The sequence below is a fragment of the Galleria mellonella genome, unplaced genomic scaffold, assembly GCF_026898425.1.
Source record: "Galleria mellonella isolate WM207_F2 unplaced genomic scaffold, CSIRO_AGI_GalMel_v1 utg132, whole genome shotgun sequence".
In the NCBI taxonomy this organism is placed as follows: Eukaryota; Metazoa; Arthropoda; class Insecta; order Lepidoptera; family Pyralidae; genus Galleria; species Galleria mellonella.
The window spans coordinates 4,872,930-4,894,086 of record NW_026441989.1 but is presented as its reverse complement, the minus strand read 5'-3'; the positions used below and the strand labels follow the sequence as shown (position 1 = coordinate 4,894,086).

General features: G+C 32.8%; 1 protein-coding gene across 4 annotated transcripts; it reads left to right on the top strand.

Moving 5' to 3' along the window:
• The first annotated feature begins 588 nt into the window (after nt 1–588).
• On the top strand, nt 589–15,855 carry LOC113518144 (serrate RNA effector molecule homolog). Of its 4 annotated transcripts, none has more exons than XM_026902923.3 (16): nt 589–928; nt 3,926–4,192; nt 4,280–4,465; nt 5,337–5,403; nt 5,517–5,715; nt 5,800–5,888; nt 6,438–6,588; nt 6,771–7,105; nt 7,190–7,330; nt 7,785–7,982; nt 8,329–8,616; nt 9,207–9,320; nt 9,936–10,079; nt 10,657–10,790; nt 11,372–11,485; nt 15,624–15,855. In XM_026902923.3, the coding sequence occupies exons 1-16, from the start codon at nt 789–791 to the stop codon at nt 15,700–15,702; spliced, it is 2,646 nt and encodes an 881-aa protein (XP_026758724.2). In that variant the 5' UTR covers nt 589–788; the 3' UTR covers nt 15,703–15,855. The 4 variants fall into 4 exon arrangements, with proteins under 4 accessions (XP_026758724.2, XP_026758727.2, XP_026758726.2 ...); XM_026902926.3 differs by having other exon boundaries at nt 590–928; nt 3,926–4,177; XM_026902925.3 differs by lacking the exon at nt 15,624–15,855 and adding an exon at nt 14,953–15,437 and having other exon boundaries at nt 590–928.
• The last annotated feature ends 5,302 nt before the right edge of the window (nt 15,856–21,157 follow it).

The following is a 21,157-nucleotide window of genomic DNA, read 5'->3' as shown; positions in this document are numbered from 1 at the left end:
AAAAATTATTAAAAACACTTTCAAACCAAGTTTAGTCGTAATTACAAAACACAAATAAAGTTTCTGGTGCACAAATTTTATTATTTCATATACCACTGCTTCGAGGTAAAATTTGGAGACTTTTATTAACTTCACAAGCTTTCAATTTTCCTATTTTAAAAATTTTATATTCTACTAAATGGTAATACTTTTTGCAATAACTGGTAGGTTGTTATTTTTTTCATTCAATTTCAAATGTTCGAAACCAGTTACGTCCTTTTTCAGACCGCGATCCCTATTGACCCCATATTATCGTAACTATTTTGTAGACAGTCTTATTATGTTACTTTTAAAATTACATAAAAGTCAACTGCTGACTGTTATTTTGTATTATTTGCTTTCAAAATAATGTATAATTTTAATTTTTATATCACCATTATAATAAATAGTTATTTTTTTAAATATTTTTATACAACATATTTAAAGAATTTTGTAGTTACTGGTATTTAGTTTTAAATGTTAACAATTGTCTTTCTTTTTTTTAACGTTACTTTTAACTAAAAGTTCTTGTTCTTAGGTTACTTTCATAGACATAGTCTCTGGTCTCTATAATCTGTGGTTACTTTCACAACTGCGTCATACTTTCGCTTTAGCAGTCTTATCTCCTATTTCTATTTTGAGATTTTCAACTCTTATTTATTGAAGATTTCAAATTAGACTGTCCAAGTCATAATTTTCTATCATTACCCACCTAAGTAAAATCTCTTTAATTGAATAATAATATTAAGACGGTGTGATACTATATAACCATGGCCGATAGTGACGATGAATATGACCGCAAAAGACGCGATAAATTCCGGGGTGAAAGAGGAGCCGCTGAGGGCAGTAGCTATCGCAGCAGTGATCGTCGTGAAGAAAGAAGTAGAGGTCGTGAAGATTGGTCGGAGAGGTATAATTTTTTTATACAATGTCTAAATATATTTGATAATACAAACAATTTAAATTACAAGATACAGAGGCCTAACACCTTAGTTCTTAGAAATGACAACGCATGAAGGTTGTTATGGGTGGCACAGTTTGGTCTGTGATGTTCATGGTACTGTTCATGTTTATAGTTGACAGTTACCACTTTTCATCAGATGGGTTGTCAGTTTATTTGCCATTCTAAATTGCATATTTTTTTTTCCTTTATTCAACATCTTTATTTGTCTTACAGATCTCAGCCTATGCATTTTGAAACTCCTAAAACCCATTCCCAAGTCTCCAAACCTACAAAACGTTCTGTAGCTATAATTGTAAGGTATTGAAAGTCAAATGTTTAGCTAGGTACTATGAATTTTATTGATTTTAGATCTTATTGTATTTTATATTAGATATAATAAACACTGGAGCTGATTCTAAGATCCTATTTTTCTATAGCTATGTTTTAACTTAATATTTTGATCTGATAATTTCTTGAAATTACTTTTCATGTTCATATTGTTCTTTGTAATAAAAATGTTGCTGTAATATTAAATTTAAATTTTAGAGATAGGTTTATAGAAATGACCCCTTAGAATCTCCCCCACTATCCTAATTTTATAGAAATATTTATCAGTAGTTAGTATGTTTAGTATATAGACTAAATGTTTTTTTTTTACCTATAAATTATTATATATTTATTGAATTCACCAAATGCCATTCGCCTTTGCTTATTTATATTAAACTCTTGATATGAGAAGCTAGGATTAAGTGAACAATGTTTAATGGGTAGATGGTAACCCAAAATACCTAGAACATTCAATGAATCTACTAACATAGTTTATTGTTTTGTGCTATAAAGTCATCATCATCATCATATTACTAAAAAAACTCCAACGACCCCCACACCTACAAACCACTGAACTGTGCTGAACATAGGGTTACCTCATAGACTCCCATAAGGAAAGGTCCTGAGTCATCTACATCCATTAACTCCCTGCAATGCATTTTTTTTTGATGGGTGAAAATTGTATGGTAACCACGCTTGCGCTAACGGGATATGCTGGCAGAGCACCAGTGAAGGGTAATAGATGAGAATGAAAACAGGCCAGTAAGCCCATCATGATAAATTCATCAGGAATTAATTACATTGCTTTAACCTCATCATTTATGCTTTAACCTTCCTGTATAAAAACCTAATTGGGTGTATTGCTGGCAATGGAGCACTAAGGCTCCATTACTAACAATTCCTTCTCCAGTAAAAGGGACAATGTTACATGCAATCTGACAACTTATACACAAAATGGTTAAATATCAGTAATACAACAGGGGGAAAGGGCTTGTTAGTCATGGAAATTTAATAACTCCCTTTTTAGCAATATTACCTATCAAGTTGACATTGGCAACATTTTATTTTTCAGGTTGTTCTTGAACATAGGCCTCCTCCATATTTCGCCATTGGTTTTCTTGCAGCTTGTCTCCAGCCTTTGGGTAAATCATCCATTGGTCTACCTTGGTTTCTTTTCCCATCATGCAGATACCGCCCAATTATGTCTTGGGATCATTTATTTTTTTATGACCTTATAATGTGCCCAGTCTATGGCCTTTTAAGCTTCTTTATGAGACACATCTGTAGTGCCAGTTCTTTTCAAATATCAATAAGTCACTGTTTGTCCTTCAAAGTGTTAAAGCCCATGATTGGCAGCCCTATATTAGCACTAGCAGGACGCAATTGTTATAAACTTTTTTCTTGTCAGATACTAGTATTGACTTACTTTTTATTATTTCTTTTAGTGACCAATAAGGAGACCAACTATTATTTATTCTTTTTTGCATCTCTTTAAGCATTTGTTGTTTAGATAATTTATCCCAGTATTTATACTCTCCTACATATTCAAGCTCTTGGTCCTCCATTACAAGTTTAGTTTTTTTTTCCTGTTTGTCATTCCTTTTGTTTTGGTGATGTTTATACTCAGTCCCACTTTTTTACTTTCTGTAGCAAATTCTTGGACCATCTTTTATAAAATCTTAGAACTGTCTGCAAACAGCACCAAGTCGTCAGCAAACCTTACATGTGTCAATTTAATTCTGTTAATATTTATTCCATAATAATCCCAATTCAGGTTTCTGAATATATTTTCTAAAACAGCTGAGAAAAGTTTTAGCGACAAAGGGTCTTCCTGTCTCATGTCTTTTTTAATTTTGAATACATTCCCTATTGTTTCAAGCTGAAATTTTGCAGTTCTATGTTCATATATTTGTTTAATAATTCGGATATATTTTTTATTTATGCCTTATTTGTAGTGTCTCATATATGGAACTATGAAGTAAAGAATTGAATACTTTATTATAATCTACAAACGCAATGTAATGTGATTTTTCTGTATTCTTTGAACTTCTCTATCAATTACTTTACTACATGTGTATGGATAGAGAAGTTGCTACGAAATCCAGCTTGTTCCCTAGGTTGCTGTTCATCAAGGCATATAGTAAGTCATGTTAGAAGGATTTTGAAGAATATCTCATATAGATTATACATTTGATAGGTCAATAGTCCATTTTATCTTTGTCTCCTTTTTCAAGACAGTTGTAGATTTAGACCATTAGATCAGAATCACTTTACTTGATAGGATTTCATTGAAAAGTTTTGGCAGTATTTGGATTATAATATCTATTTCACTGTCTCGTTACTTATTTTGTCATCTCCATGTGCTTTGTCTTTATTTTTGGTCAGAATAGCTTTCCTTACTTCACTTTCAAGAATACTAGGAATAGGATATTCGTCAACTCTGTCTTTTTTTTTGTCGTTATAATAGTATTTATTTTTAGTATTTACTTGCTATGTATTTTTGGGTGTGAAATAATAAAATTGATTTACTTCTTGTTTACATATTATAATTTATTTTCTTTTAAATTACTTTGTTAATTTATATATATTCTATTTAGACCTTCAGCTACTATATTTAGTATTATAAATTCTTTAAAGGTCACGTGGTGGTCGCTCCGGTCCCGACTATAGGGACTATCGAGGTGGAGCTGGTGCCAGCCGTGGTTATTCACCAGTTAGAGGAGAAGGGCCACCAAGCAAACGTATTAGACCAGATTGGCCTATAGAAGACCGGCGATATGGAGGGATGCCTCATGACTCATATGGATCATATGGTTGGGCACATGATCACTTTGGGCCACATCCAGCCCACCAAGGGTACGGTCAACCAATGCCACCAGTACCAGCTAGGTATGTTAATAAACCGTAAGTGTTATAAATTATTATCAATAGTGAAACTACAAATTCTCATAAAAAAAGAAATATTTACTAATTATTTTTGTATGATAATAGAGACAATGTGCTACCGATGGGGCCAGCAGATGGTCCACCTACTATGATGTCATTCAAGGCATTCTTAGCTGCTCAAGATGATTCCATCACTGTTGATGACGCCATACAAAAGTATAATGAATACAAGCTTGAATTTAGGAGGCAGCAGCTTAATGAGTTTTTTGTTGCTCATAAAGATGAAGAGTGGTATGTTACATTCAGTTTTAATATTATTTAAAGAGAGAAAGTTCTTGCTTCATTATTAATATACTATTAAAATGTCCAAGTGAAAATGTTTTAAACCATTTACATTTTGTATTGTAATATTTACTTTCTTTATTTTAAAGAAATAAGTAATTAATTCAAATTGCTATTCATTACAATTTGCAACTGTTTAAAAAAATCTAAGCTTGCAATCAATGAACTTTTGAAATTTTTACTCTATTCATTAAAATATTGTTCTAGAAGATGTGCTTAGATTTCTTTAAATGTGTTATGCAAATCTTAACAGTTAACCTTTTTTCCCTACAGTCTACAGCGTAATCGTGTGGAACGTTGTGCTGGACAACATTAAGAAAATTTTTTGCCACTTTGTACAAATGATAAATGTGTGTAGCTAGATATTATCGCGTTGACCAGTAGCGCGCAATGCTACAGGTTTCGTTACTGTTAGGGGTAGGGCTTACGTATTCCACATGTGTGGAACAGGTGAGACTACGATTTTTTAAATTTTTGTAAGAGATTTTAATTTTTATAAATTGATCAACATTTATGGATTCTAATCAGGTGGTTTACTTTAATAAGTGTTCGAGACTGTTTCTCACATTTTGAAAGTAGGGTAACTTTCAACTTTAATAATGTCCTTTAAATTTTACATTTCATGCATTAAAAGTATAAAGTTCTTTCCCTCCCGTTATACAATTATGAAATTAGTTCATAGTTTATCTTCTTAACACTATAACCCAATAGTAAAATATTTACAAAAATAACCTTTTGATATTAGCTGTTTGTAGATTAATAGTATGTTTTCACAATATGTAAAGTACAGTGTATAAACATAGATTTTATTGTTTGTTAGGTTCAAGATTAAGTACCATCCTGAAGAATCCGTGAAAAGGAAAGAAGAACAACTATGTGCTCTGAAGGTAAATAAATACCTAGTGCATTTTATTTGCATTATAAAAATAATTATTCAATAATAATATAACAAGTGTACGTGACTTGAACTCCTAATATGTAATTAATGATAATTTTCTAGAATCGCCTCAATGTGTTCCTGGAACTGTTAGATCAAGGAGAATTAGACAAAGTATCAGTGGATGTTGACAAGTCCGAAAAGTTGATAAAACTTCTAGATACTGTGGTCATCAAGCTGGAAGGAGGTACTGAGGAAGACCTTAAAGCGTTAGATGAACCGCCGCCACAAGAAACTAATAATACTACTAGTGAAAAGACAGGTAGGCACAGCATTACCATGCACATTGTACATTGATAGTTATGTCTTTACCTGTCCCTCATTTATATATAACTATATGTTTTAGATAAAGGTGACTCCGACAAACCAGTGGTTATAGATGTTGACGCTGTAAAAGTAAAAGAGGAAAAGGAAGATGAAGAAAATAAAGAAAAGGTAATTGTCCATCATTTGTTCTTAATTTTTGTTTTTCATTGTTTGCTATACATTTCTACACGCCTTCTGTAATTGAATCTTATAGCCTCTATTTACTGTAGTTGTATTCCGCAGCTTTTCCCGCGTGAATCAGTACATAATGTATCCTGTCTGTACTAAGTTAGAACCTAACCTAACCGTGTACCAAATTTCATTTAAATCCTTTTAGTAGTTTTTTTCATGAAAGAGTAACAAACGTCCATCGATCGTTACAAACTTTCGCTTTTATAATATTAACAGGATAATAAAACATAAGTTTTACACATATTAAATTACTATAATTAATTTGCAGACTAATATTTTTAGGTAATAAGATTGCATTGTGCATATTCCACTCCTGTAAATGCTTTTAGTTTTTAAATTTAGTTTGGATTTAAATGTTTTTAGTTTAGTTTACATTTATAGCCTAGTAATTACACAAGCATTATTGCAATAATTTGTTAACAATTGTAATATATAACAATAATATTATTCATAATTGACACAACACGAATTTGATTGAAATTTTAGGACAAGCCTGATTCAAGTCCGAAGCCTACTGCTCCGCTGACGATGGAGATTGATCCACAGTTGCGCCAGTTACAAGAGCAGGCCAAATTATTCTCCCGCTTTAATTCTGTAACAGGCGAACCTGAGCCTGAACCTCAAGAAAAAGAGCCACGTAAGTATTTAATATTTACTATAGAAGGTCACAAATCGCCTGAAATTTCCTTAAAGATATTAGAATAATGAAAAACAAATATTATTTGCATTATCTAAAAAATTTCAAAGTATCTCAGATGAGAGCAGCTCTTGTTCCCCTGTGTAATATAATAAAATATTATTACTGCTGTTTAATTTTAGCGCCTCCTGGATCATCATCAAGCTCGTCATCATCAAGCTCCTCATCGTCCAGTTCTGAAGACGAGGATGAATCTAAAATTCGCCGCAAATCCAAATCTAAATCGAAAACACCAGACAAGTCTCCAAAGCAAAAAGACAAGTCTAAGTCACCAAGTGTGGAAAAAGATTTAGAACCCACTGAAAATGACAAAGATAAAGAGAAAAATGGGGACGAAAAGTCAGAAACCGCAAATGAACCTGCAGCTGAGAAGAAGGAAACCAGGGCTCTGCATAAAACTACTTCGATATTTTTGAGAAACTTGGCTCCTACTATAACTAAGGCAGAAGTAGAGGCTGTAAGTGTAGTTGTGAAACATCATCAAAGTATATAAATTTTCTAAATAAATTTAACAATATGTATCATGTTTGTATTTATTCAGATGTGCAAGCGTTATGGTGGCTTCTTGCGTGTGGCCTTAGCTGATCCGCTTCCTGAACGCCGCTGGTTCCGACGTGGTTGGGTAACTTTCCGACGCGAAGTCAATATTAAAGATATATGCTGGAACCTCAATAATATACGGGTAAGTACTATTTAACAGGTTTCTATTTCCATAATATTATTTGAGGTTATAAATGGTTTAAATTTTAATATTTATATAATTGTATTTTATCAAAAAAGTAGATGGACTTCAATTGTAGCAAAACCAGTTATTTTGATTTCTAAATTAAACTACTGAACTGTTTAACTGTGATACTTGAGTGTATTTCGCAATAAGCTTATATCTTTTTGTTTAAATCTTAACTAGTTCTAAAATCGTAGCTCCCATTCTTTTAATTATTTATTTATTCATTAAAATAATTATAATATAATAAATACCAAACCCTAGTGCTTACATACAAATATATTTGACAGGCTACTACTAAAACATCAATGAAGATTATATTATTATTTTATACCAGTACTGCGCGAGTTAAGGGAGTGTACTGAAGTAGGTTCGTTCGGACTGAATTAGAACCGTCCTTATTATTTTGTAGCTACGCGAGTGTGAGTTAGGCGCGATCGTGAACCGCGACCTTCAGCGTCGTATCCGTGCGGTGTCGGGCGTGACGCTCGAGCGCGCCGTGCTGCGGGCCGACGCTCGTCTCGCTGCCCGCCTCGCACACTCGCTCGACACGCGCTCCCGTCTCTGGGGAGATAGCGAGACCAATGGCGACTCCACGCAACACTCGGAGGTGAGCATCCCTTGCGCAACACAAAATCATTCGACAATGAATGGCGTGAATTTACTGGGTACAGAGGAATAACACCTGAGTCTTCAGGAATGGCAACGCATGGGGGGTGTCATGGGCGAAACAGTATACTCTGTTATGTCCATGGTACTGCTCATGTCTATAGGTGACGGGTACCACTTTCCATCAGGTGGGCCGTCAGCTTGTTTGCCATTCTAAATTGTATAAAAAAAAATGAGCCCTATGGCGATGCAATACTCAGAAGTTTACAATCATCAATACCTCTCATGCTTCATCCACACTTTGATTGTTTATCACAATTATTTTTACACATTTCATCATATTTCAGAACTTCAGCTTAAACTCGAAAAACCCAGTACTTCACAAAATAACGGAACACTTGATTGAGGAAGCATCTACCGAAGAGGAAGAATTATTGGGCCTCGAGGCGTCATCGGAGTCGTCAACTCAAGATCAAATGGACCCTGAGCTGGTGCGCGTGTTAGACCGCCTCGTATTGTACCTACGCATCGTGCACTCAGTGGACTATTACAACCACTGTGAATACCCGTATGAAGATGAAATGCCCAATCGTTGTGGTATCATGCACGCTCGCTCAGGTCCACCTGCTAATAAGGTAGTAATAAATTTACAACAAATTTGTCAAATAAATAATAAAAAAAAAATAGGTTGAGCTTTTGTTAGCTGTTAAAGTAATATGCTTTATAATTGAACCATATTATAATAATCATTGATTATTTAGCAATTATTGTCACTATTAATATTGCTTACAATAATTCGTAACTTTTTTTAGGCAACTTAGAATGTCAAACACGCTGACGGTCCACCTGATGGAAAATGGATGGTAATCGTCACATATAGATATGAGCAGTACCATGAAAATAACAAAGTACGCTGTTTCTCCCATTATACCCCCATGCGTTGCCATTCCTGAGGACTCGGGTGTTATTCCTTTGTACCCTGTAAATTCACTGCTATATTACACTCTCCAAACCGAAACACAGCCTTGCAAATACAACCGCTGCATGGTAACAGAAATGGAATAGAGGTGCTCAAGAAAATGACTTGTACAAAATCTCCCTCTGATAACTAGCTTTTTTTAATAAAACAAATTAATATTTTAGAAGATATATCATGAAATTCCGAACACGAAAAACAGAAGATATGTCATTTCACACTGTCTTATTGTAATTTTTATTTCCATAGCCCACGCAACAAGAGATCCAAGATTATATCAAAACATTTGAAGGAAAAATGTCTGCATTTTTGCAAGATGTTAAGCCTCTTTCTGATGAAGAATTACAAAAGCTTGGAATTAAGGTAAATCATTGTTAAAGTATATTGTTTAACGAAATAAACAATTAATGGAATAAAGCAAATGTAAAAAAAGAGTGCATAAATTTAAATATCAGGGGCATACTACATTAAATATCCAATTGATGTCAAAAGGGAGCATAGAGCATTGGTTAGTGTAATATGTTGGGCCACAAAATTGCTCATTGTAGTGAACAAATAAAAATCACGTCATAACTGCCGAAAATTCTACACGAGCAGCCTGTAGGTCAACTACATACATGCCTCAGTGCCCTATGCATCCAGTATAATAACAGTTTCAGAATGCTGTTGTCGCTACCTTGCTTTTGTAGCGCGTCTAGCATGTTTTCTCAATCTTATAAAGACGATTACTATACTACAAGATGAAAGAGAACTGCATCATTACTATTCAAAATGAGGACAAACACCAACAGCATTCTGAATGAAATAAACAAAAGTATGAGACGCCTATAATGAAATATTTCATTCGGATGCAACATTAGCATGAAATGGTTTAAGTTGTATGTTTACGTTTGACTAACTAGTTTGTAAGGAAATTGTTATTAACAAAATAGATCAAATCTTAGTCTGAAATTAATTCTGTGGTTTTCTTTTATTTAGGATCCTGATGCTGAAGTAGAGAAATTCATACAAGCCAATTCTCAAGAACTGTCTAAAGATAAATGGTTGTGTCCACTCAGCGGCAAGAAGTTCAAAGGGCCCGATTTCATTAGAAAACATATTTTTAATAAGCATGCAGAAAAGGTACGATTATTTTTTTAATAATTTATTATGTAATTATTATTGGTCGTTTCTGTATTTCTATATAAATAACTCATGAGGTTTGTTATATACAAACATCGTGATTTATATTAGAATAGGATTGGACTTGATTTAGAAAATGCGTTAAGTTCGATGTGCGCATAATAAGATATAGATGAATCCGAAATCACTACTATCCTGTCAAATATTACCAGTGCTACCAAAGAAACTAAATGTTTTTTATAATCAAATATGGTTAATATAATGCGAATATACATAGCTGTCAAGATAATATAGTTTAGCAAATGTATATATGAGGCTTAATTTTTTTTATTGTTTTTAGAATATATTTAGAAATGTTTAGTTTCACTTGACAGAACATGGCCAAAGTATGCTAATTTGATTAAGGCAGCACTTTACAATTGACCATATCATGTATTTTAATTGCATATACGTTTTGTTAAGTATACTTAAATAAATGCTAATTATTTTTATTTCACCTATATATTTAACAAAAATAAAGACACTTTATGAAGTTGAGTGTACCTACGAGACAATAATTAGTAAGTATTGCGTACAGGTAGATGAGGTGAGGCGCGAGGTGGCATACTTCAACGCGTACGTTCGCGACGTACGGCGGCCGCAGCAGCCCGAGCCGACCGCGCGGCAGGCGCCGCCCGCCGCACACGCCCCGCACGCGCCGCCACCCGCACCGTCAGTAACTCTTTTATATAATATAATATTATATATATATATATATATATATATATATATATATATATATATATATATATATATATATATATATATATATATATATATACAACTTAGAATGGCAAACAAGCTGACGGCTCACCTGATGAAAAGTGATAATCGTCGCCTATAGACATGAGCAGTACCATGGACATAACAGAGTATACTGTTTCCATGATACCCCCCCATGCGTTGTCATTCCTGAGGACTCTGGTGTTATTTCTCTGTACCCAGTAAATTCACGCTATATCCCACCCTTCAAACCGAAACACAGTCATGCAAACACAACTGCTTCACGGTTGAAACACAAATGGGACAGAGGTACCCAAGCAATCGACTTTTGTATAAAGTCTCCCTTTGGTAATAGCTGCTAGCAACTATGGCAAGCGATTCACGCAGTGTATCTTCAGTCGCCGATCATCTACGATGAAGTGCCAGTACCTAATCAAATTGCATTGCTCGCTGTGTACATTTTAATTGTAATGTAAAAACTTTTGACGTTAACTCATACGAAATTATAATTTTAAAATGTTTGCCAGCAGATACGGCGGCGGGGCGGGCGTTGGGCCGCCGGCTGCGAGGTGGGGGTGGGGCGGCTGGGCACCCGCGCCTCCAGCACCTTACGCCCCACGGCACCCGCGCTTCTCACGACCCAGGTAAATGCACGCTACATTACAATCACACATTTTAACAGCTATCCCCAATTATCAGCTTTTGTAGAAAATTGGCCAAATGAATCTGTCTGTAGATACTGGTAGTATACTATGTAAAAAAATTTTTACTTCTCGGTAGTTCAATCTGGTGCAGTTCTAATCTACACCTCTCAAAAAATGTTTCCCAATACATTGCAAACTGGACATTGTAGTTGCCATTGATGTTGTATCTATCGATAAATTCATATGCTACTTGTTTAGAGCTTAGTGCCGACTCGTGACGATCTGTGCCTTTCCAATTTGTGTTAGTGACATCAGTATTGCGCCAACCTGAAATTCGGAGAATATTTTTTCTTGATTGAATTACTAGAATGAACTTCGGTTTAGAAAGCCTGACAGCTACTTGGAATTTTGCAAGCTTCGATAAGAGATCCTGATAATACAAGGACTTCTTCTCTTTCATTACAGGTATTTTGTTTAATAAACAGTGACTTTTCAAAATATCTGACTCTTGGAGGCTACTGTAAATGTCTATTCCATAAGTCTGCAACTGGCAGGGTCATTCATTCTTTATTATATAGTAGTTTGGCTGTCTTATAACTAAGATGTGACTTGATGTGGAATGGGTTATTATAGTTTTCTTTCTAAAGTTCTGACAGTAGCTATTTTCCTTTCATATTCTTAACTGTAACACCGTTGAATATATTGCAATTGATTGTTATTCGTTATAGTGATATATGCGTCTCCGATGTCTTCTATAATGATCGTATCTGCCGCTCTGATAATACTTATATATTCTGTTTTGCATTAAAAAAATAAATCATTCAGTAAACGTGTAAAAAGTGAGACATTCCATTTAAGTAGCAAATAGAATTGGCTTATTTTTGTTTTTTTTTTTTTTCATCAAATATCTGTTTATAGTTTGGTTTTTACTTCGTATATATTATAGTGTCTGCTTAAATAATGGAGCGCAACACGAAACATATCTTTATCGATGTCACTAATGACACTTACCGTCACGTGCCGTCACTGACAAATGTAGTGCGCCTAAAATTCTCATATTGAGAAAAGCTAGTATTGTCGTTTTTATTGCTATAATGTATACTTATTATACTTTCTTTACAAAGCCAACGCATCACTCAAACATTCCATTTGTAAGACGAAGTTAATACATATTCAGATATGTAACTTCCCTATTAGGAAGTATACACATATAGCTAACAGATAAAGCTTTGCTTGAAGCTCATAAACCGCTTAAGTATTTGAAAGGCGCGACATTCACCAACCTTGTGAGTCATAGTATTAGCTCACTGTCCCTTAACAATGATATTACGTATTTCCACACTAGCTTGACTCAATATAGAATATTGAAATTTATTAAAACGATGCCACTCCCTTCTTTGATATGTTAAAAGTTCAATGCATTGTCGGAAATTTAAAAAAATGTATAAAAGTAATATAAAAAATAGTATAACTGAAAATTTCCCTGTAATATTTTGGGACTGGCATCTTATTATTTTTACCGTAATTTTAGTAATTTCACATTACCACTACACACATAACACGGCAAATTTGTTTTCGTTTCAGTGTTTTAGTACTTAATTTTCTTAATTTATTTTAGTTATGTTTGTTGCTTAAAATTATATTATTAAAACAAAATTAAAATTGTATGTATATAAAAAAACATATTGTACTATATTTTTTATATTTTTTTTAATAACCTTTATACAAAAATGTATATATACATTTCCAACAAATTTTCCTAAGGCCAGACTATGAATATGTCACATCGATACAATTGAAAATTTTCTGATCCGAAAAGTCATTATTAGTATTGTATGTATATATTGGACTAGTGTATTGATTATAATCAAATAAAATTTTGAATGCTACACTATAATATTCTACGTTCGTATGCCTCATTATAGCCAATCCTTACAACTGTACTGCTCAAATTCAGCAGTTTGTTATTAATATTTTTAAAATATTTTACAATAGATTACTAAGAAACTATGCTTGTCAAGAACTCGTGACAAATTTATATCGTTTAATGTACTGACACTAAATATTAGTTTTTAGCACTGTTTTCGTCTGTGTGGCCACTGAATATATTAGTGATTCATCTGAAATAATTAATTATTTATGACAATTAATTGAGCAATGGAGACACCAGGCGGTAACAAATAAGCTCGCTTTCACGTTTCACGTCAATATTTAACAAAAATATAACACAAACATTTGTTGTTTCCTGAGTCAGAGCGGCGCGGTTCTAATAAATGACGACCTTTAAGTATGACTTACACGAACGCCATACGTATATAAGTGCACCGAAGCATGTTTTACAATGCGGTAAAGGAAATCAAAGTATCTTCATATTAAAGTTCGCATTCGTTCCGAGGACAGCACGCGTTGCCAAATTGCATTCCACAGAATATCCGTGTAGCTTCATGAAATATTAAATTTAATAACTGTGAAAACACTAAAATGGAACAAAGTGCATGTGTTTTTAGTATAAAAATTTAAATATTATATTTCTTTTTACCATGTAATAAATCATCATCATCATCATCATTTTACCATAAGTTTTACCATTAGGATAAAATCATATAACATATGTTAAAATCCTTCCCTCTTCGATTTTGGCCTATTGCCTTTTCCCAATTAATCAATTATTTTTCTTTTAACCTACTGTATCATTTATGACTAAGTATAAATATGGCTTAACTATGATTACGGCCGTTCATAGTTAACGATGGCCTTCTTTAATTAGAGCTATACATAAAGAATTAGTTAATTCCGTGGTTAGAAATATAAAATTCACATTATCGCTTTGTTTTATTAAAGAATCTGTAAATAAATTAAACCCATTAAACAAACTCTTTGCATTCATTCCTTAGTTTGAATTAAAGAATCAATAATCTGTACTATGAAAAATTATTGCGACAAAAAAACTAAAATCAATTTTTTTAAGTTCTTTACATTTTTATTTGCTCTTAATATATTTATATGCTATTTAATATTTTATAATATAATTACTATTAATATATTTCATTTATACATAGCATGCATTTGGAGATGAAGTACGAGTCTTAAGAATGAATATTTCTTCAAATATTTTAAGCTTTTTAAGCTAGCTTTGAGCATTTCTATTGGATCACGCAAATGTCTACGCAGTTATATATTTAAATAGGTGCTGCAACTACACCTACCTTGCAAGCTGATTTTTAGCTCTATCGAACACTTCCTCTGGTACACAAAATTTATACTTATGTCGAAATAATTTTAGGTGACTAATCGATTTAGTGGAAAGTCAAAATAATAACTTTATTTTCGTAATAATTTAGTTGCATGCATCAATTTAACTGACGACTCTACGACTGAGAGTGACACACTACACTGTCTGCCGTTTCGATTAGATATTAGATTTTTTTTTTCAATGAATTTTCTGAGATGAAAGAAATAATTTGCAGGGAGAATGTGGATCGCTCGCGGCCTATTATTGCATACAACGATCTTGACTTCCCGGACAGTGGTGACATATTCTAAATGGCGTACCGCCATGACCATGATATTATGTGCAGGAACAAAATGTATAATTTGTACATTCCACTTTTTTATAAAACAGTAACTTCTTATCACTTTTATCTTTCATAATTTTATAACATAGTATAAACACGAGCCATTGAAACCTTTGTATTGAATAAAATGTATTGTATCTAAGCCTTTCTGTTTGTAACTTTAGACACGTATTAATTTATAATTCATAAAATAATATTATTTTTTGTAATTTGCCAGATTAGTGAGATCAACTGTGCATTATGCTACTATTACTGTATTAATATTGCATTTCTAATGTATGTTTAATGATAATCATGTTGTTCTAATATACGAATATTTTTTAAATATATTTTTAAACACTATGAGAAGTTACAATAAACTTTTTATAAATGTATCGTATTAAGTCAGTTGTTTTTTTATTTCTTTAAACCTGAATACCTTATATGACACGGCAACTCCCGGGAAGCTGAGATTCCTTGCAACCTATCAAAACTTATCTAGTTGTGCATAAGTAGTGTTTGTTGCGAGTTTTGTGTGTGGACATAGGAGAGTCGCTACTAACAAAAGATATTAATTGTTAAAGGGGCGGTGGCGCAGATTTCCGCCCGGTCATACACTACCGCGACCTGGACGCGCCGCGCGAACCTGACGAGTTCGTATAACGTGGAAACTTGCGTGGACGACTTGCCAAAGGACCCCGTAGAATTCTAAGCACGTAGTGTAGTATAAAACAAGACAACTCGTAACATCAGACTATTTGAATTTGTCTTGTCACAATGTGTACTTTTAGAAATATATCAATATTCTATTGATAATTGTTTAATTCACTGATTTCTATTTAATTCTATTAATCGCATAAAATTATTTATGTATCAATACTATGAAGCAAAATTTGTGTGTTTGTAAGTATCAAGGGAAAACTTTATTGACCTACCGAACCAGTTCTATTTTTTTTTTTTTGTAATAGAAAGCTAATTGAAAAATATTAGCAATAGGAACGGGGAATAAAATGCTTACTCGTACCAGTTTACGATAAATACAGTAATCCGTAATATAGGGGATAACGCTGTAGATTCGTTCCGCGTTATAGGAAAACGCGTCGTAGGAGTGTTCTCGTATAACGCGCTTGTACGACCCCGTATAACGCGTTATGTATAAATTCACGATTAACTTTTCTCGTTAAAAAGAGTTTAAATCGAATATTAAGAAAAAACTATGTTATAAACGAAATAAGTGTGTTTTATTAGTTCAAACTAAAACCGTTTTAAAAAACTTTTGCATATGTAACTAAAAAGCAGTTAATTTTAAATAAATTAACACTTTTATTACATCTTTATTCGCTTTCGGGGCTATCTGAAAAATGGTTCCACCGACATCTTTTTTTTAATAAATTGTTCAATCCCCGCGTTATATGGGGAAATACCCATGTTAAACGAGAGATTGAAATCGCGTAATATGAAAACATTATAAGAGTACCATGTTATAGTGAGGGGGGGGGGGAATACTGTTATTGGAATAAAATTATAAAAAGTGAAACTTGCGTAATATTCGATATAACATAAAAATACTACGTAGGTCACGTGCTTCATAGAAGAATAATTTATTGTCAAAAAATATAGTACTACAGTATAAAATACAGCATTCAATTGATGAACGCGATTACCATCGGCCTTACTAACATTTATGCATGGTCGTCAGCATAATATACGACACTATAAGAAAACAGTAAGTACAATACTAATGTGTAAAATAAAGTAAAAAATACAGAAAACTCCAATTAAAACCAAGCCACATGGCTGTCTTCCCCTAAAAAAGAAAGACCATAAGAGTAAATATTTCAGTATACTCGTGTATGTCAGTATATTCTTTATACTCGTGGGTATAAGAATAGATATAGATTTATTAGAAGGTACCTTAATTATTTACCTACCTTAGTGATTAATTTTGTTCAAGACAATTACCTGTAATACTTATTATTCGCGTTAATTAATTAAAATGTTCATTAGACCACATCTAATGAACTAGGTTTCTTAAGCAAATTAACCATATATGTATGATAGCATACTAATGTTTTGCCTTGGTTATGAGAATAATCAAATGCATCAACAATGCAAAAGAGACACTTATAGGTCTTCAAATCTATAGGCAACGGTTACCACTCTTTATCAAATGGATTGCGTCAGTTTGCTTTTCAGACTAAATATAATAAAATATATATATATATATATATATATATATATATATATATATATATATATATATATATATATATATATATATAAAAACTTACCTATGAAACCTACCTGCATTACCATTACCTACCTTACATTTATTTAGTAGTAGTTATTTATATATGATTTCTACCATAGTAAGTACCATCCCATATAGTATGTGTATACCAAATTACATAAAGATTGATTAAATCATTAAGACACTAAGCGGTGGCAACAAATAAACAAACTCGCTATTACATTTATAATAAAAAATTTTAAGAATTATTAGTTACAAATTTTAGGATAGTATTTTTTGCTTGCTTACATAGAAAGGCAGGAAGAAGATTGGAAATAAACTCTACTTGGAGAATGAAGGGAGAGTATCTAAATGTAATAAGGAGTAATAATGAGCCTAAGCCGAGAATTGAAACTAACAAAACAAACTAATAAATGGAGAACATAGTACGTACTTATATCATGTCTAGATGACGGTTACACTTCCTATCAGATGGGCCGTCAACTTATTTATCATTGTAAATTGGTTCTAAACCATTTTTTGTATGCATTTCATTGTCTTCATATGTGTACGTTTGCGAAAAGATAGGTACACCAAATTACCGCATTAAATAATATTTTATAATTAGAATATCTACTGAGTACGCGTCATGAATTGCAGTATTATTATTTTATACTCGTATTGGAGCCTAAGGTTAATGAAGAATTAACCTTTTTAATCGTTATATACAGAATGTAATTTTTACCCTATGGGCATAGTATAATATAAATAAATTTTTAAAGTATGTTTACTCAATATCCTATTCATTTTTAGGGTTCTTTACCATAAAGCTACAAAAGAACTCGTGATGCAAATTCGTGCGTCTGTCATAGCGCTATATCCCGGCAACTACTAATGCTATCACACATTGATGCATGCACATATATTGCATTGGAAATAACAGAAAAAATATTTTTATTTTCTTATTATTAATATTGATTCTTAATATTAATATAATTATATTAAAAAATATTATTTTTATTTTTTAATATATATTTAATGAGTAAAAAGAGGATGAGTACGTAAAGTACTTATAAGTTGAAGTAAAATACGCAATAAATATTAACCGTGTTGTCGGTAAATTGGTAAAATAAAATAGGGCAATCTCAATGAAAACTGATAAAGATGTGTTTATATAAGGCGGTATAGTGAAGGCCTTAAGTTGTATGTAACCTTGCGTTGGACCTATGGCCCACATAGATGTCATAATAATCACTTACCATTAAGTGGCTATGGAGTCAGTATGTAATACCAGTACAGAAAAATATACTACCCGGATTTAAGTAGATATCATTTGACATAATCAAATCAATTTAAATTTCCGATTAACTCTTCGATGATAGGAAACATCGATAACAAATCATAGTATTACCCCATCAAAGAATATAGTCGTAATCATGTAGGTACATTATTGTAATCAAAATTTTATTATAATACTGTATATATATCCGACATTCATAATTATATATATGCTCAACTTAAAACATGAAAATATGTATAAAATACATTACTTAATGACACGACCAGTTCAAAATTACCCAATGATTTGCATATTTTAATACCTATCAAATATCATTACGAATAGGAATCGATATGCCCGCTAGCTGTTAGCTGATAAGCCACTTACACTTAACATGTTAACCGCAAAACGAGGATACTCGACTCGAATCCTCCTTTCTAATAGCGTATATAAATAATTTTTATTTTTAGATTCTTCCTTGAATTCTTTGAATTTAATATGAAATGTGAAAACCAGCGAGGTATTTTTTACATCTATTAAAATACTATTCAATATCCACAGCTTCACTTACGCCAACCTGTGATCTCGCGTTTTTTAAAAAAAGTCCTTAGAGCTTTTTCACGCTAAATCTATATGATTCCCTCAAAATAGGTTAGGCTGTACGTGAGATGTCTATCAGTTAGTGATTTTTTTTTTATGAACAAAGGTAGAATGGAACATTGTTATGGTAAAAATGGAATGACAACTTCGCCTGCGCTAACGGAATACGCTGGCAGGGCACCTGTGAAGAGTAATAGAGTAGCCCAGTAGCCCATCGTGACGAATTTATTAAGAATTAACCACTATGGTTTCAAGGAGGGACCATGTGGAGGTCGACCTGGTTGCGTATATAATCCTTCCCTGCCTGGTAGAATGGAAGTTTTTTTTTAATGAATGGTAATGAAATGGTAATCGCGCCTACGCTTACGATGTATACAATGGCGGAGCACTAGTAAGGGATGATAGGTGAAAATAAAAAGGCAGGTCAGTTAGCCCATCGTGATGAATACACCTGGAATTCAACACGAGGGTTTTCAAGGGAGGCCATGTAGAGGTCGACCTGTCAGGGTATATTGATAACAATGGGACTGGTAGTCCGCATTACTAACAATCCCTTTCCCTGATAGAATAGAACTTGGCGGGTGTGACAACACCCACCTGGCGCCTATTCTAACGATGTATAACAACAAGGCACCAACGAAGGGTGAAATGATGGGGATAGTGCTGACACCGTCTTCATCATGATTATAATGGTATCCGGGGCTAAACTAAGCATGGTTTGCTAGCAATGAGGACTATCGATTTATTATTAACAATCCTTTTCTCATCGGTTAGTGTAAGAGATACATAATGTTTGGCTATAGTTACTTTACATTTTTGATCAATAAAGGAATTGATGATAGAAAATGACAAAATTCTCTATAGTAATGAACTACGTCATGAATAGCACAGAATACATGAAGTTTTACTTATAGAATTTCTCGTTCGTTGCCATTCCTGTGACAAACTATATCAATATAAGCCTCTTGAGTAAATTATTTAAATATTCTATCAGATTTTGTTTGACAGTGTATTATTTGATTCCGCTACCTACTTCAGCAGTCAACCTAGATCAGTAGCGAAGGCATAACAACCATAAAAACTCTTTTTCTCGTTTATTATATTAGGTAGGATTAATATTAAATATGTAAAATATAGAGTCAATGTGATTCTGCAAATTTAAATGGTAACTACGCTATATAAGAACAAGGCGAACTCTTAAGACCTTGACCTCTGTATTACCATTTGTCATACATAAGCTGCATTTTATATTGGGTATTCTTCGGTACATCGTTTTTTGTTGCATTAACTTGTATAATTGTTTTGTTTAATGTTGTATGTAAATGCCTATTATAATACATTTTAATATCTTCACAAAATTAATACCAGACTAACAAGAATAAGCCCTACTGATTACAAAGTGGATTGTCAAAATCAATTCAGAATTGACGAATGTAACATAAAACATAAAAAAAAATTATAAAGAGATTCTCTCCTCCTCCTTTTGGAAGATATTTAAAAATTGTTTTCGTATTTCCTATTTATTATAATTGGTGAAAGTATAATTTTTCAAAACTTTATACTAATATATTTCACATTGTTACCTATCAATATGACTTTCTATTATACCTTGTATATGTAAAACTGATTGTACATACTATACAATCTCTTAGAAATATAAAACGGAATGTGTGAAGAGAATTTATTATGAGCATGTGTGAAGCAGCGTCACCCGGATGTCGACATGGGAATAATACGCACGCCAGCGGTTGCGGTATCACGACACGCCTTCACGAACTGTCATTGGTGTTCCACCTCTTGGCATGATATATGCCACCCAATTACAGATTTAAAATTATACTTAGTATTGATAGTGAAAATTAGATAAAGTAATTAAGGATATTATATTAAGTGTGCAGCTTGGAAAAGGACAAAAAGATACAAGTTCCAATCCTTACGAAAGATTAATTGCATATAAAAATAAAATAAGACTATTTAAATATTGTTCATGTCTATAGACGGTAGTAACT

What these genes read in the sequence shown, in the direction of transcription:
- LOC113518144 (XM_026902923.3), top strand. Translation starts at nt 789, where the DNA reads ATGGCCGATAGTGACGATGAATATGACCGCAAAAGACGCGATAAATTC. An exon ending in GCTCATAAAGATGAAGAGTG is followed by an intron (nt 4,466 to 5,336) that starts GTATGTTACATT and finishes ATTGTTTGTTAG; the next exon opens with GTTCAAGATTAAGTACCATC. An exon ending in ACCTCAAGAAAAAGAGCCAC is followed by an intron (nt 6,589 to 6,770) that starts GTAAGTATTTAA and finishes GTTTAATTTTAG; the next exon opens with CGCCTCCTGGATCATCATCA.